At 44.1% G+C, this 16,999-nt stretch overlaps 1 protein-coding gene across 1 annotated transcript; it reads left to right on the top strand.

Annotated features, from left to right (window-relative positions):
* Positions 1 to 1,105: 1,105 nt before the first annotated feature.
* On the top strand, positions 1,106 to 16,265 carry phf21ab (PHD finger protein 21Ab; the record flags this gene model as incomplete). The annotated part of the gene is made up of 16 exons (XM_083894229.1): positions 1,106 to 1,174; positions 1,491 to 1,523; positions 1,870 to 1,935; positions 4,820 to 4,975; positions 5,082 to 5,318; positions 6,716 to 6,817; positions 8,807 to 9,130; positions 9,875 to 10,006; positions 10,101 to 10,152; positions 10,231 to 10,310; positions 11,244 to 11,304; positions 13,202 to 13,308; positions 13,767 to 13,922; positions 14,280 to 14,355; positions 14,432 to 14,535; positions 15,405 to 16,265. The coding sequence occupies exons 1-16, from the start codon at positions 1,118 to 1,120 to the stop codon at positions 16,263 to 16,265; spliced, it is 2,604 nt and encodes an 867-aa protein (XP_083750355.1). The 5' UTR covers positions 1,106 to 1,117.
* Between the last annotated feature and the right edge of the window lie 734 nt (positions 16,266 to 16,999).

Here is a 16,999-nt window from a genome sequence, read left to right as displayed (position 1 = left end):
TTCCAGCGGCACTTTAATGCTTCAGTTGGATGGTTTTCCTACTGGACACGCTGTTAAGGTAAAAAAATAAACCAAACAAACTTTATTTATAACAAAGCAAAAAAACACAAGCAGGAGAGAAAACATAAGCATATTTAAAAACGGAGGTGGGTCTGTGGGAGCGCTCGTTGTCGTTCAGCTCTACGAGCAGTCGTTACGATACTCAGGGAATATTTAATTCTTACTTTATTTAGAGGTTATCTGACACTTGTTTGTCTGTAGTCAAACTATCTGACACTGAATTTTAAGGCCTGGATTACAAGGGGATTTATGATAAAAAGCCTGCAGTCAAGATGATTTTTAAGCACATCGACATAAACCGGTTTTCAAAATAAAACACCCAGATCACCATATCTGTGTACACGTGTTTGAAAGCACACCTCAGAGACATAAGTATCTGTACAAATACTGTATGCATTGATATCTGAGAGTGTACTGTAAACCAGTTGTACTGTACAATGTCTGTTAATTCAAAAGAATAAAAAAATGAAAAGTCCAGATTCACCCAGAGCAAACTACTGCCGTAGTTTTGTATATAAGTTATGTGGGGAAACAAATTTGCCGTCCTAAACAACGTAAAGGATTTACAGAACTCGCTATAAATAAAAGTACAGAGATGCTTCAGTTAAAATCTCATGAATTAGTAGATTATAACATATATGTGCGTGTAAAAGAACAAATAAAATGGAAAAAGTTATTTTGATTTAAAAGGACGCGAGACGTTCGTGAGTTTATGGAATAATCTCCACAGAACAGCTGAAGAAACTATATCTAATGTTACATTAAACAAAGAGAGACAATAATTAAATTATTTTGTGTAGAATAATTTATTGTATGTTTGTTTTGTTGTGTGGTGTTAACGTCTTAACTGCTAGGCTAGGCTAACCACAGTGAGATTGTCACGAACAGAGGATGGCTCCTCTTGTTTGGGGGGGAAAAAAATCAACAAATAAAAATCATGAGCAAAGGTTACATACTGTAGCTTTAATGACTGTTAATGAGCATTAAGACCTTGACTGTGTGTGTGTGTGTGTGTGTGGTCCAGGCTGATCGATCGGCTGACAGACTGACTGGATCCATGATGGAATTACAGACGTTACAGGAGGCTCTGAAGGTGGAGATCCAGATCCATCAGGTGAGCTTCATCAAAGAAACACAGACCATTCAGTCTGATTTATACGAGTGAGCCATGGTTCTCTCTCTCTCAGTAAAAACGTTAAAATACAGTGGTAGGAAGCTTGCGTACCACTGGAGGTACACGTACCACAGTTTGAGAACCATGGACCGAGAAAACACTGTGAATCCTCCTGATTTCCAAATAAATCGTTGTTGTTCCTGTTCCTCCTGACTGAACAGGTGCAGTCATCTCAGTTGTAGTTCTCAGTGGTGACCAGCAGGTGTCAGTGGTGTCTGTATTCATCTTTTTTCTTTTCTTTCTTCCTCCTCCACAGAAACTGGTTGCTCAGATGAAGCAGGATCCTCAGGTAAAGCAGCGTCTGTCTCTCATGTAAAGCCTCTCCCCACACTTAGAGGATTGACTTGATTTTAAAAACACACACACAAGAAACTTTCTGCTTCCTAATCCTGAGAGAGCACAGATTAGACGATCCAGTCAAGACTCTGTACCAGATGATTGCAGAGAGGAGATTTTGGGGATTGGGTATCTTTCAGAAACTTCAGAATATAAATTACATTAATACACTAAATGAGTCCTTTTATCAGTCCCACAAGAGTTGAGCAGGCGATCGATCGTCTGATGTTTGTTTTTCGTGGAACTCTTGACTCTCGACTGCATGGAAACGTGCTGACAACAGTGACTCTGTGTTTCAGAACGCAGATCTGAAGAAGCAGCTGCACGAACTTCAAGCAAAGATCACAGCGCTGAGCGAGAAACAGGTACGACGACACGAACCACACACACAGACACACACACACAAGTAAATATTTGGACCATCGGTCCATCACGTCAGGGATTATTTTTGCCGTTTAAAATGGATCAAAATACTTGATTTGTCTCCGTGACGTTCAGGGTCAGTCGGGACAATCGGAGCAGTTGTGTGATGTCTGGTGTATATGATGATGATGATGAATGAAAATGTGAAAGTCTGAAGACTCTTTGATTCCTCTGTTATTTTTAACTGCTCTTTGTCTATTTATATCTGCTGTGTCTGTGTGTGGTTGTTCCTGTATATGTTGCCTCTTCAGGACCTTAAACACTGACCTTGTCAGGACCAGTAGTCCTCAAAGAGAACAAAAACCTGGTCCTAATGAGGCAAAACCTCATTTCTGAGTTTAGAGCTTTAAGGTTATGGTGAGAGGTAACACTTTGGTCCTAGAAACGACAGCTGTGTGGACGTGTGTGTGTTTGCTCAGATTATTTTTCATTGATCTTTCCCGTCACTGCAGCCCAAATAGAATTTAAAGGGATAGTTTGGAATTTCTGAAGTGGTGCAGTTCAGTAGATTTGCGTTAAATTCCCCCCTTGAACTACTCAGTTCCAAAATCTATTTATAATCCCAAAATATACTTATAGTTCCAAAATATACTTATAGTTCCAAAATATACTTCTAATTCCAAAAATATACTTATAATCCCAAAATCTACTTAAAATTCCAAAATATACTTATAATTTCAAAATCTATTTATAATCCCAAAATCTATTTATAATCCCAAAATATACTTATAGTTCCAAAATATACTTCTAATTCCAAAAATATACTTATAATCCCAAAATCTACTTAAAATTCCAAAATATACTTATAATTTCAAAATCTATTTATAATACCAAAATCAATTTATTATCCAAAAGATATGTATAGTTCCAAAATCTATTTATAGCTCCAAAATATACTGATAATTCCAAAATCTACTTAAAATTCCAAAACAAACTTTTCATTTCCAAATCTACTTACAGTTCCAAAATATACTTAGAATCCCAAAATATACTTAAAATTCCCAAATCTACTTATATTTCTACTACAAAGGAAATGTCTAAAACAACATTTATTTAGCGACAGCGATGCTGAAAGCCTTTGATCGTGAGCCCAACACGCCCACGTTCAGTGGTCACTGAACTGGTATTCAGTTCAGTGACTATGGCTCCGCCCATGCAGGAAGTACTGAACCATTTTGTCAACAGATCTTTTGAATGATTCACTTACATCCAAAACGACTGCTTTAAAAGACACAACAGTTTCTCGCAGCCGTGCTGTGATGACTCCGCCCACATTGATGAGGTACTATAGTAAATGAGTCGAGCTGTGTTGTTAAATGCAGTTGATGAGGATCTGAGAAGATATTTCACACTAAACCCAGATCCAGGTTTGGTCGTGTTTGTACAGATTGATTTTTTACAGACTTAGATTCACAGGTTGAAACTGGTGAAGGTCACTGTGACCTCACTAATCACTCTTCTGGCCACTTTTTAAGAAAATCAACAACTGTGCTGAGCACGTTTTTCTTGACGAGTCAAACGTTAGACGAGTCAAACAGCAGCTCTGCTCTGACTGTGGTTTGTGTGAACTGATCCTTTAAAGGTCCCTGAAGTTCTCTGACTGCAGCTCTGCTTTGACTGTGCCGCTGCAGCTCCACACTCAAGGGTTGCTAAGCAACAGATGGGATTTATCTTTTGATTCATACGTCAGTGTCGGCTGTGTGTGTGTGTGTGCGCGTGTGTGTGTGTTATTATCTCCAGTCCTGTTTTGAGTCTATTGTGATGTTGATCAGCTGATTGTGTCGATTATTGATTATTGACATTTTCAGAAGGTGCACTGATGAGTATGTGTGGTTGTAAATGTAAAGACCACTCACTCACAGACTCACTCACTCATTCACTGACTCACTCACTCAATCATTCACTCACAGACTCACTCACAGACGGACTCACTCATTCACTCATTTAGTCATTCACTCCCTCACTCATTCACTGACTCACTCTTCACTGACTCACTCATTCACTGACTCACTCACTCACTCATTCACTGACTGACTGACTCATTCACTGACTCACTCAGACTCACTCATTCACTCACGCATTCATTCACCCACTCACCTACTCACTCACTTACTCATTTAGTCATTCACTCACTCACTCATTCACTGACTCACTCTTCACTGACTCACTCATTCACTGACTCACTCACTCAATCTTTCACTCACTCACAGACTCACTCATTCACTCACTCACAGACGGACTCACTCATTCACTCATTTAGTCATTCACTCACTCACTCATTCACTGACTCACTCTTCACTGACTCACTCATTCACTGACTGACTCACTCATTCACTGACTCACTCAGACTCACTCATTCACTCACTCACTCATTCATTCATCCATTCACTCACTCAGACTGACACTCAGACTCACTCATTCATTCATTCATTCTTTCACTGACTCACTCATTCACTCACCCATTCACTCACTCATTCATTCACTCACTCATTCACTGACTCACTCACTTACTCATTCACTCACCCACTCATTCACTCACTCACTCATTCATTCACTCACTCATTCACTGACTCACTCACACACTTATGAGGCACTGACTGTGTCGTGAGCGCCCCCTGGACAAAGTAGTAACATGACATATGGAGACTTTTAAAGTTCAGTAATATCTGAAGACGGTTTGTGTCGTTACTTCACTGTTGGACTCATTGTACAACCTCACTCTCATGTAAAAAATGTATTATACTGTCCATACTTTTCTAAAGAAAAGGAAGAAAAACTAAAATCACACAGGTTGATCCTCCTTTTGTTTTCTCTCGTCGTCGCCAGAAAAAGGTGGTGGAGCAGCTGAGGAAGGAGCTGCTGGTGAAGCAGGAGCCAGAGGCCAAGCTGCAGCTGCAGCTCCAAACTCCACCAGCAGGGGGCGACATCAAGCCAGCCAACCTGCTGCAGAGCCACCAGATGATAACTGGAGGACTGCAGCAGGTCAGACGCACACATTTTCTAGTTTATATAGAATTTTTGTTTTATTTATATATATAAATATATATATAGATTTTGTTTTTTTTAATTAAAAATATCCTTGGCACAGACGCTGACGGTGACGCCGGTCCTCACCACAAAGACTCTACCTCTGGTGCTGAAAGCTGCCGCCACGCCCGCCCTGCCCGGCGCCGTCCTGCCGCAGCGCCCGCCCATGGTCACTATGGTAACCACAGCTATCACCAAACCCGACTTGCAGAACACCCCCATCAACCTGCAGGTGGCCGGCAAGCTGACCAACCAGAGCTCGGAGCCCGTGCGGCTGGTGACCAAGAATGCCATGGTGGTAAGTCCGCGCATCTCCCGCCGCCAAACGGCCGACCGACCGACACTGGTCAGGTCAGGTCACATGTCATCATCGCCTTCCTCTGGTGTAACTGTGTGATCAGTGTTGTGATGTGCAGACGAGCGCGTTGACCGCGGTGGTGTGGTGTGAGTGGTGGCACCAGCACCAGGAGCCACAGTCCTGTGGGTCTGTTCCCTCTGCTCCGGTTCATCTTCAGAAAACCAGTGACGAATCCAGGGATGAATGGATTCATTTATTTATGGGTGGAGCTGCTGCACCTGGAGGGTATTAACCGTTCAGCCAATAGAATCACATGCTAATGCGTTCACAGAGTATGGAATCAAGTGTTCAATGCAGAATATCCCAGAACTGGTCAAAATGTTTGTTTTTTCCCCAAGAGGTCAAAACATTCTGTCCCCAGAATATTCCAGGGGGGGACGCTTTATGTGTGGCACCAGCGCGACTTCCCTTCATAACAATGTCTAAGTGGCGTTCTGAGACAAATACGCCGTCTAAAAAGTTGCAGAACCCAGTTTTTCATGTTGCAAGCTGTTGTTGGTGTAGTACTTTCTACGACCACACGTCCAGTCCAGGCTCTTGTAAACTTTCTTTGTGTGCGTTTATCATGCACAGAATGTTAAAAGTCTTAGTGGGACTAAGGTACCTGGATAATGCGATTCATAGTCCGATTACTCCTGCATGTATATGCTTAGTCGGACTGGAGTCGGACTAGTGGTTCTGCTCATGCGCCAAAATGTCCTCCCCGGTCTTTGACGAGGAAGTAGGAGACAAACTCATACGGCTTCTTTCTTCAGACTCCGTAAAGGTCAACAGGAAACTAAATACTCACTAGCTTATAGAGCGAATACAGCGCCACCTATGGAGGCGCAGTCAGACATCTCCTCCTCCATGTATACTACTATACTATACTATTCTATTCGAAATCTGCAAGTTGTCCGATTGCCTGTCAAAGTCGGACTAAGGCCTTAGCTTGATTAAAGGGCGAATGTAAACGCAAAATGATACCAGGTCTGGATCCAGCTGTTCGTAAACAAACTCGTAAAAAGCACACCTGTCCAGTTTTGTGACGGTGAACTTTGACGGCTTGAATCCAGCACTGCTTCTGTTCATTTTTGTCGCATCTTTTGACTGCCAACATGGCCGCTTATTGCGTCGCGTCACAGACAAAATACCAAAAAATGCAGATTTGAGCACCTTTGCGCGTGACGAGTCTTCACATTTAGAGGAAGTTGAGCAGGGGGCACCGTCTGTGCTAAAGCTGCGTCACTTTCTCCGCTCATGTCTTGCTATTGGCTGATGAGAGTGGAAATGGGACCTGTCAGTCAAACATGAGCAGCACAGATCCACAACCTGCTGTGGTTTTGTCTCCGGTGCAGGCCACCACCACCAACACCACCGCCTCCACCGCCCAGCCAATCAAAGTTCCTCAGTTTGTCCCTCCTCCTAGACTGACGCCTCGGCCCACCTTTCAGCCACAGGTGCGTCTCCTGTAAGACCCGCCTACAAACCCCTACCCCCCCCCTCCCAGATCTGTGTGTGTGGCCCACCTGAGGTGACTCACTCACCCTCCAGCAGAGGGCAGGAGTGCACCAAAGCAAACGCTCATGCCTTGCTCCGTGGCACTAAAACATTGTTTGCTCTGTCGTTTGCTCTCTTCACATCTCTCTCCTCTTGTTGTGCTGTTGTTTTTTGGTTTTTATTTTCCAACAGGTTTTTTTATTGACGGTGTTTCCTGCCTGTGTGTGTGTGTGTGTGCGTGTGTGTGTGTGCGTGTGTGTGTGCGTGTGTGTGTGCGTGTGTGTGTGTGTGTGTGTGTGGAGCTTGTTTTCCTGCAGCTTCTTGGTATTTTGTGTTCCTGGCTGTTGGTGTGTTTTAACCCCTTCAGTGGACAAATGTTGGTGTCGTCTGCCTGATCTGAGCGATGCCACTGAAAGCTCTGGACACTCACATGTTTGTCATAGTGAGCAGCTGCTAATAATAATATGAAGCAAACCGCGTTAGCTCGGGTGAGCAGCAGGACTCTCACTTTTTATTTTGGAATTCGATACTAATGCGTACGTGGGATGTAAAGTTCACATTCAAACTGTAAAGAATATGAAGTAGTATCTCGTAGGATTCAGCAGAGGGCGCTCACACGGTGTCCTCCCTCATAGCCGTGTCCCAGTTGAGCGTCTGCATCCTGTGAAGTGTGGATTTGGAGCTTTTTTGTAAAACTTTATTAAAACAACACAAGAAAGAAGAAAAAAGAAGAAATAAATAAAATAAACTCACAAAAATAAGATATATTCATGATTTAATTAGATATTTTTCAGCTGATTCCTCATATTATTTTTTCTGTGTGGATTAAAGAGAAGCGTACATATTGTTGTTAAACTACTGTACAAATTAAAATCACAATTCCATGTTAGTGACGTTTAACGAAGGTCCTCTCAGGATGACACACATTTACTCACAAAAAAATCACATAACAAATAACCTGGTACCAAAAAGAATCACAAAATTCAACTACTATTACTTCTACAACTGTGTTCAAACATAAAATATATTTTAGATATCTTTATTTTACATCAGATATGTGTAAAATAAATTGCCAGATTAGATCTTAATTCAACAGTCAGACTTTGAGGGGCAGGAGAACTGTGACTCAGGACTTTGACCTGTAGGGGGCAGTGTTTGACCTCAGTGTACAGTAGTCTATCAATTGTGTTGTCACAGAATTTGTAAAAGAAAAAAAAAAGTCTTTCCTTTAAACATTAAATATCTGAAATGAACGGTAATTATGAGTGTATTTTAACGTCTTGTGAAACAGGTCATTTTATTTTATTGTCACTCTCACTCTTTGAGAAGCACAAACATCCAGAGAAACAAACTGTGTGCACCTTTATATCCACAAACATATCTCCCAGATCTTACACAAATATTCATTTAATATTTATCATCATATATATCGATATTGTGATAAGTTTTGGCTGTGAAACCATGAAGAGAGAAGTATTAAAGGTGCATTATGTAATAAATCTGAAGCAACTGGCCATAAAATCCTCCTAATATGTCACAGAGACTCCGGAATAATGTTCATATAACAAACTGAACTCACCAACAACAACAGTACAGACAAAATATTTGCATTATTTTGCAGACTGCAAATCATGTTTATGTTTTGAAATCATGTTTTGGCATGTGGTGCCACCTACCGCCGTCTACCAATCTTTGCAGTCAGTAGAGTCTCAGCTGCCGAGCAACCACGGGTTGCCAGTTACGTCAAAAAAAACGAAACCTAAAAGACCTCGGTATTTTGAATTTGAATATAGTAACCGTTTTTGGCCACATTCTTACATATGGCACCTTTAACATCAGTATAACTTCAGTGTTAGACCGGCTGAGGCAGAGCTTCACAGTGGCGTTCTTCAGCCGTGTCGACTCGTGTGCCGTTGCCGCTCCCTCATCGCCTTCGCTCTCGTTGCCAGGTCCGGCCCAAACTGGCCACGCCCACCAACATCCCCATCGCTCCGGCCCCTCCCCCGCCCATGATGGCGGCCCCCCAGCTGTTCCAGAGACCCGTCATGTTGGCCACCAAGCTGTCGTCCTCGCTGCCATCTGCGGCGCCCATCCACCAGGTCCGCATCGTGAACGGCCAGCCCTGCGCCAAAACGGGCGCCACCCCGCTCGCGGGCATCGTCATCACCACACCCGTCTCTGCCACGCCGGCTCGCCTCGCCAGCCCAGCCCAGTTACCCATCCCCATTGCTGTGCAGCCCATCCAGATCAGCAGCCTGACCACTGGGCCCAAGGTAAGGACTTTTATTGATACTGATACTGGTAATAATCTGAATAACGAGAAAATAAGGTGTGGTAGTTTTTTAGTCGTGTTTTTGTGGAATCAACGGTTAAAACTGACTCACAAGAGTTGTTTAGAGATTTTTGTGATTATTTTCATGAACCTCAGCTAAATGTGTCACTCGTAATACGCACTCATTATAAAATCTGAAAACTAGTGCTGTGAAATAGGTTAACGTGTGTTAACGCACAACACGTTTCCATGACGACTGACGGGAATGACGTCATGTTTACGTGCCACGACACCGGAGTCCAGGCACTGTTTACCAGTTAGCTCCGTTAGCTGCATCCTTTTAGCGCCGTTAGCGCGCCTACAGTGGAACTGGAGCGGTCTAGAGCAGCGCTACAAATAACCAGCGTACCTTTGTACTGCATATGTGTGCCTCTGTTTTTAAAGTTTGATCGTTACTTAAGAGACTCATTTTAACAATCCGGAGTCACGTAAACACGACGTCATGCGTTAAACGCCGTTTTTTCGAATGTCTGACATTCATGTGTATGTGGTTTTGAAGTTTTCGCTTCGTTTTTTTTAGATTTTTGCCAAAACTTGGGGAAGAAGAAGAAATGCGGAGGAATAACAATAGATGTGATATTAGAGTGCCTGCTCTAACCCAGGCACTCTAATAAGACATTTTATTTATATCGTTAGCTTTTAATGGTGCTCAAAGTCAATTTCCTTTGCTCCTCTTCCTCAGCAGACTGTTAAATTGGGAGGCGGAGCCGAGCAGAAGGTCGTGGTCAGCCTCCCGTCCTCCTCCACCACCACCATCGCCGCCTCCACTCCTCCGTTATCGCCTGCTCCCAGACCCAAGAAGGAGGAGAACCCAGAGGTAGGAAGTGACACGACGTGGTGTGTTCACTTCATCTGCACACGTCTGATGACTCATCACTTTTCACATTTCTTTTGTTCCCCCCCTCCTGTAGAAACTGGCCTTCATGGTGTCTCTGGGTCTCGTAACACACGACCACCTGGAGGGTGAGTGTTTAAATAACACACACACACACACACACACAAACACTATCACTTCTCTTCTTCAACATTTTATTTTTGCAGAGATTCAGAGCAAAAGACAGGAGCGAAAGAGACGAACGACAGCCAACCCGGTGTACAGCGGAGCAGTGTTCGAACCCGAGGTACAAACACCATATTACAACGAGAACGTCAAACTTGGAGTAAACATGTCTGAGTTCAGATTGAGTGTAAATCTTTATTTTGAAGCTCTTCCAAGAGCATCTTCTGTCCGAGCACTTACCTTTACCTCCTGCCCTGCCCAATCTCCTTCTGCACTTGGATCCACTGCACTCTCACCCTCTGTCAGTCCACTGTTCTTATCTAGTCCTTTCCAAAACTTGTTCTATATAGCTTATTGTTCTTTTGTAAATCGCTTTGGATAAAATGCTTAAATGTAAATGGTCAGTCACTCCAAGCCAGTGTCAGCAGGTAGCTTCCTAAGCCCCGCCCAAGGTCAGAATCACAAACTAAAAGCCAGAGTTAGCGCAGAGAACACAAAGCAAAAGAGTCGGAACAAGTGGAACTCCTTTCATTGTTCAACAAAAAGTGTATTTTCAAACAAATAAAATAAGTGCTCGGCACGTTAATGGCATTTCGATAACGACTGACCGGAAAAATATGCCTGTGACATCATGTTTACGTGACTCCGTATTGTTAAAATTAGTCTCTAAAGTAACGCTAAACTTTAAAAACAGGCACACATACGCAGTACACAGGTACGCTGGTTGTTTGTAGCACTGCTCTTTTCGTTTAATAAACAGACCGCTCCAGTTCCACTGTAGGCGCGCTAACGACGCTAAAAGGAGCTGACGCAGCTAGCAGAGCTAACTGGTAAACGGTGCCTGGAATGCTGCACGTAAACATGACGCCACACGAGCGGAATATGCCATGAGTTAACACGCGTTAGCGTTGACGCCGTTAACCGTTGTTAGCACGGTAACGTGCCTGGCATTAAATAAAATACAATAATTTCTAGTGACGAAATTCATATTGCTGAGTGTTGTTTGACAATGTCGACACAAATCTAACTCCATGTCCTTCTGCTTTTCTTCCAGAGGAAAAAGAGTGCAGTGAGTTACCTGAACAGCCCTCTGCACCAGGGAACCAGGAAGAGAGGTGCGTATGAAACAAGGCTCTGCAGCTCCAGCCACAGCAGAACCTGCCTAAGGTGTCGTAGAACAGAGAGAGAGACGCGTGTCGTAGTTCCACTGAAGCCGGTGGAGACTCACAGACTTACAGAGTAGAATGAAGAATGAAAGTGTTGCTCGGTGTTAATAACATGCTACAAGACTAATCTTCCTCAAACTTCCTTCCTCCTGCTTCTTCCTGTTTCCTGTCTCCTCCGTCGTGTTTGTCAGAACCAGCTCAGGAATATAAACATGAATGTGTTTGTTTCACTAAAGACGGAAACGTCAGTGCAGAAAACGTCACAGCTTCTGGAGTAAATACCACATCATATTCCAGATGACATTTGATGCTGTCACGTCGATCAGTGGCTATAATTTTTGTGGAGTCAACGCTTGTAACCAGTACCTCAAACAACCGCTGATTTAAGTTTCTCTGTAAGCACTAGAGTCCTTTTCTGTTTAAGTCACACATTCCTCTGGTTTCCATTTGCCGTTTTAATTGGACCGTTTCAAATTGAACAGGAACAAGATAAACACGACATGCAACATGATGAACACGAACTGGACCTCACTTAAAAAAACCCATCTAAAACTGTATGACAGGAGCTTTCACTTTCTCTTTTTCCCCCTGTTGTAATCCACTAATCCTTAAGGATTAACATGAATCATTTCTGCACAACCTCCACTTTCCTTAAACTGGCAAAAAAACAAATAACTGGAATTGTGTTTAACTCACAGTGTCGAGTGTCAGATTTTAGCAGAGTCGTAGTGATTTCGTCCACGGGCTGCAGCTACGACCGAGCACTGAGGTCATGTCCTCTGTCTGTTTCAAAAATGTATTGCTTTATGATGGATCACTACATGTAATATACAGTGTGTACAGAAAGTAGCGTAATAAACCAATGTGTAAGAAATTAGTAGAGGGGTGTGTCGGGGAGCTACAGTGGCCTTCTATAGCATACTCAACATGTCTCCATCTATGTTTGGATTTACGTGGTTGGAAACACATTTTCGTGTTTGTGTCATTAGCTTTCCACCTCAATCTGTGAAATAATCCAAAAAATACATGTCCCTTTACTTTAGACGGCGATATACAGAGTATACGCTACGTTGTCCTTCGCAGACTCAACTCCAACTAGTGCTTTGTCGGCCTTTAACGGCATCAATCAACATTCAGTTGACTTCTGCTGCCACCCACTGGGTTACTTTATGAAGCAATGCATCTGAAGTGACGTTTATGTCTCAAGACTACCGTCACAGCATTTGCCGCCACGACAACTCATGCAACTCAGGCAATCTCGGCCCAAAATCGCATCTGTGCATTGACTCTGAAACTTACTGCGAGACAAAATAGATAGATAGGTAGTTAGGTAGGTAGGTCCTAGTTTGCTAGCAGAGTTAGCATAGATAGATATACATTAGTAGCTTAGATATATGCTAGTTTGCTAGCATAGATAGATAGATAGATACTCAATAAAGTATCTATCTATCTAAAACTCTGGGAAAGTCGCGAAAGAGCGAGTTTGTCGGGTGATGGCGGGGACACGTTGACCTCCGTGTTTGTGGTTTCAGCCTGTAACGACGTGTTAACATCTGACACCGGTCCGTTTGTCGTGCGCTTCATAGAAGAAGGTTTGTACCTGTGCTCGGCTTCAGCTTGCACGGAGCCGGATCTCCTGCACTAACACTGCTGTCTGTGCTTTTGACTCCTCCTCTTCCTCCTTTTCCTCCTCCCCTCTTGCCGCTCCCCTGTCTCATGCTAGCCAACGAAGACTCCCTTTCCAAGGTATGTCATTCAGACTGTTTTGTTTTTGTTTTTTTCCCCCCCTCCATCTTTCTTTTTTTTCTTTGTTTTCCGTCTTTGTTGTCTGTCTCATTTCATCCAGGTCGCCCACCCAAATACAGCAGCGTCCCGGAGCTGGGCAGCCTCACCCCGGCCTCCCCCTCCAGCCCCGTCCATCCCCTCCCCCTGCCCAGCCCCAGCTCTGGGGATGTAAGTAACGATTGGGGGAGACGGACAAGCTCAGAGGGTTGGACTCCCCGTGTCACACACAATCCTATTGGCCCAGTAGCTCTGTCAATCATTTGCACCCAAAGACCTCCACAAACACATCCATTAGTTTGTTGTGTCCATGTGAAAACCATCAGCCATCACTTGATTTTACTTTGATCTCAGCCTTACAAAGTGAACAGTGTCCTGTAGCCCAGAGCATCTATTAATCTATTAATAACTGCTACTACTCAGTACACATCCTAATCCCCCCCCCCCTCCCTCCGCACCCCCCGTGTCCAGAGATTAACACACCATGTCCATTAGACATCAGAACAAGAGGCCAAGTGTAAACTAAACCAAACCAGATCACGGTGCCTCCCCCTGCCTTGCCTCTCCACAGATGGTGGGTGGGGCTGAGTTGAGCGGGGAAACTGATTGGTCCAATTCCTTCCTCACAGGGAGACATCCATGAGGATTTCTGCACTGTGTGCAGACGCAGTGGCCAGTTGCTCATGTGCGACACGTGTTCTCGTGTTTATCACCTGGACTGCCTGGATCCGCCCCTGAAAACCATTCCTAAAGGCATGTGGATCTGTCCAAAATGCCAAGATCAGGTAACCGCAGCGGCCGAGACTGAACCTGAGACAGGGGGAAGGGGCTTACTGCAGTCCAGAGAAGGGCCAATCAGGGCCAGTAATCTGTACTTGACTGTAAAAATCTGCTTCTGCCACACTGTCCTGACCTTCAGGACTGTTCAATCCTTTGTAAGCATGTACATGATACAGTATTGTTTCTTTGTGCTTCTGTCTCACTCATTGTCAGTAAAGATTGGCATCTCACATCCATCCACTCCATTTGCTTGTCCCTTTTCAGCCTCACCACAGGGTGGCGGCTAAATTTGTCCTCCTAAAGTCTTTTTTTCCCCCTCCAAGTCTCATTCTCTGTGACAACTCAAGAGCTTTTCTCTCCAGATCCTGAAAAAAGAAGAAGCCATTCCCTGGCCTGGTACACTGGCTATCGTCCATTCCTACATCGCTTACAAAGAAGGTGACGACAAAAGAGTCTTTTCCTCTCTCTCTCTCTGACGCTGAGATTAACACCTTTTTATTCTGCGCGGTTTCAGCTAAAGAAGAGGAGAAGCAGAAGCTGATGAAGTGGAGTTCAGAACTGAAACTGGAGCGAGAGCAGCTGGAGCAGAGAGTCAAACAGCTCAGCAACTCCATAACAGTAAGACAGGGGAGGTGGTTCTGTTGAACCCTCTTATGACCCTCATGATAATCAGGCCATCTGGAGTTCTTCTGCCCCTCTTTCAAAGATAACTTTCAATATCTGGCAGTTATTCAATTATTTAAGAATTACTGTACTGAGAAGCTGTGACGCGCTGGTGAATCTCGTCTGTGGTTGACCCAAAGGTTACTGTAATGACAAGTATATGGGCGCACACCCTGGACAGATCGCAAGTCCATAGTTTTTGAGTTTTCTGGACATCACAAAAGGTCTAGGAGTTACGGTAATGAGTATGCGTGCCAGCATTGGTAAAAGAAGGGTTAAGATCTAGTTCCAGACTCTGATCTCACTTCAAATTTGTCTCATGATTTATGAAGTGGTACGATTTGGTACAATACGGTTTGGCGTGGAATGGTAAAGCCCTGGTTCAGACTTGTGTTTCGACGAGAGATGAACGATTTTGAATTGCCATTATTTGGACAGGAATTGTGATTGTGATATGATTTGCTGTCGATGTCGCACACATTTTGGCTTTTAAAAATATTGCGGCACATTGAAAATTGCGGTAGGCTGTGTTTCTCGATTTCACAAAAATTCTGATGAATTGTTTAGCCCTAGTTTGGACTAAGAACAGTTCCTTTACTCTGCTGTTCTCAGCTGTTTTTTCCACTTTAATCAGATGCAAGTGTGGTGACAACAGTCAACAGATGAGCAACTTACTGTCAACTAATCCCAGATTTGTTGTTTACTTGACAAAAAACATATGGAAAAGCACAATATAGAATCAACAATGGACTATCAAAATAAAGTGTAAGCATATCATCTGACATCTTGTATCTAACCAAACGCTATTGTCCTCCTTAAATCAGAAATGCATGGAGACCAAAAACACCACCCTGGCTCGTCAGAAGGAGATGCAGCTTTCCCTGGACAAAGTCAAACACCTCATTCGCCTCATCCAAGCCTTCAATTTCAACCAAGCTCTGGCAGAGACAGAAGGCAAAGACATCATCAGTGCCAGGGTCCCGGACAGAGCCGAGAGTACGCTCAGCTCTGAAGCCGAGCGAGAAACCAACTCTGTGGAGAAAACTAAGACTGAGAGCTCCTCACCAAACAGCAACACTGATGGAAATGACAAACAAGAGCAGCATGGAGTCACAGACACAGACGGCATCCAGACAAAGGCAGCAGCTGCAGGAGGAGGAGGAGGAGGAGGAGGAGGAGGAGGAGGAGGAGGAGACACCAATGACCAGCCCGTCCTGGAGGTCAGCACAGTCCTAGCAGCAGATACCAGCCCCAGTGTAGGGGCAGCGGCTAAGGCTGGGTCTGGGGCAGGGGGAGGATCTAACACAGGGACCGGACCACAGTCGGAGGTCGTGACCAAGTCTGAGACCGCTTCGGTGGTTGATGTTCCCACCACTTCAGCGGTCATGACTGTCGCGACTGTCGCCACCACCAACGGAACGGCCGAGTCGTCCTGCCCCGACCACAACCCCGCAGGAGATCGTTCCATCAACACTAACACCACCACTACCATCACCATCACCACCAACAACAACAACAACTCTGAGAACAAGATGGCTGCCGTCAACCCTGCAGAGACAGTGGTGGAGAAGAAACAGGAGGAGATCACTGACAGTGACGGCAGCAACACCAACAACAGCAAAACCTCAGAACCCTCCCAGCATTCTTTGCCAGCTCTTGTCAGCAGTTTGGACAATAAAAAGTAATGCTATGTCTCATGAGTTGCGGGGAATTGAAACATATATATTAAAAAAAAAGACTTTTGCTTGCACCTTAAGGTGCCCTGAAGTTGCCAATCTGTATAAATGTTGTTTGTTTGCATTGTATTGTCAGACTGTGTCAATGGTAGATATACAGCCCAAGTCACATGACTCTGGGACAATGTAGGTCGTTGGCCCACAGAGCTGGGGAACAGGACGGCCTACGTACCAGTGTCAACATGCCAATTATTGATAGACGTCAGTGGTGGGAATGTTCAAAGGGAGATTTAATTCATCATCACACCAGTGTGTGCCTGTTACAGTGGCCCCTGTGTTCTCCTGAGGGGTGGGGAGATGGGTTCACATGGGTACGAAGATAACCAAGAACATGGAACCAAACATCTTATCAGGGGTTACTGGTTTGAAAAAGCAGTGTTGTGATGGAAAAGAGAGAAGAACCTGTTCATGCCCTCGTCCCAATGAACTTCTGCAGTCCCACACCCTTACTCTTCCTAACCTAACCCAAACTTTAACCTTCTCCTGTCCACCTACCTTCTAAAGACAACCTATGACTTTCCTTAGGAACCAACAATTGAATCCCACTTTGACCTTATTTTGTTCAACGGAATCTGTCCTCGTCCACCGATAGCAATAATCCGGCCATAGTGACTCAAATCTGAAATGACTTTCCCAAATCTGGCAACAATCCCAACACAACCTCTGTCTCAAATCTTTATACC

The sequence above is a fragment of the Microchirus variegatus genome (genome assembly GCF_963457635.1).
Source record: "Microchirus variegatus genome assembly, chromosome: 8".
Classification (NCBI taxonomy): Eukaryota; Metazoa; Chordata; class Actinopteri; order Pleuronectiformes; family Soleidae; genus Microchirus; species Microchirus variegatus.
The sequence above is the reverse complement of the archived record's forward strand: the minus strand, read 5'-3'. Positions and strand labels throughout refer to the sequence as shown.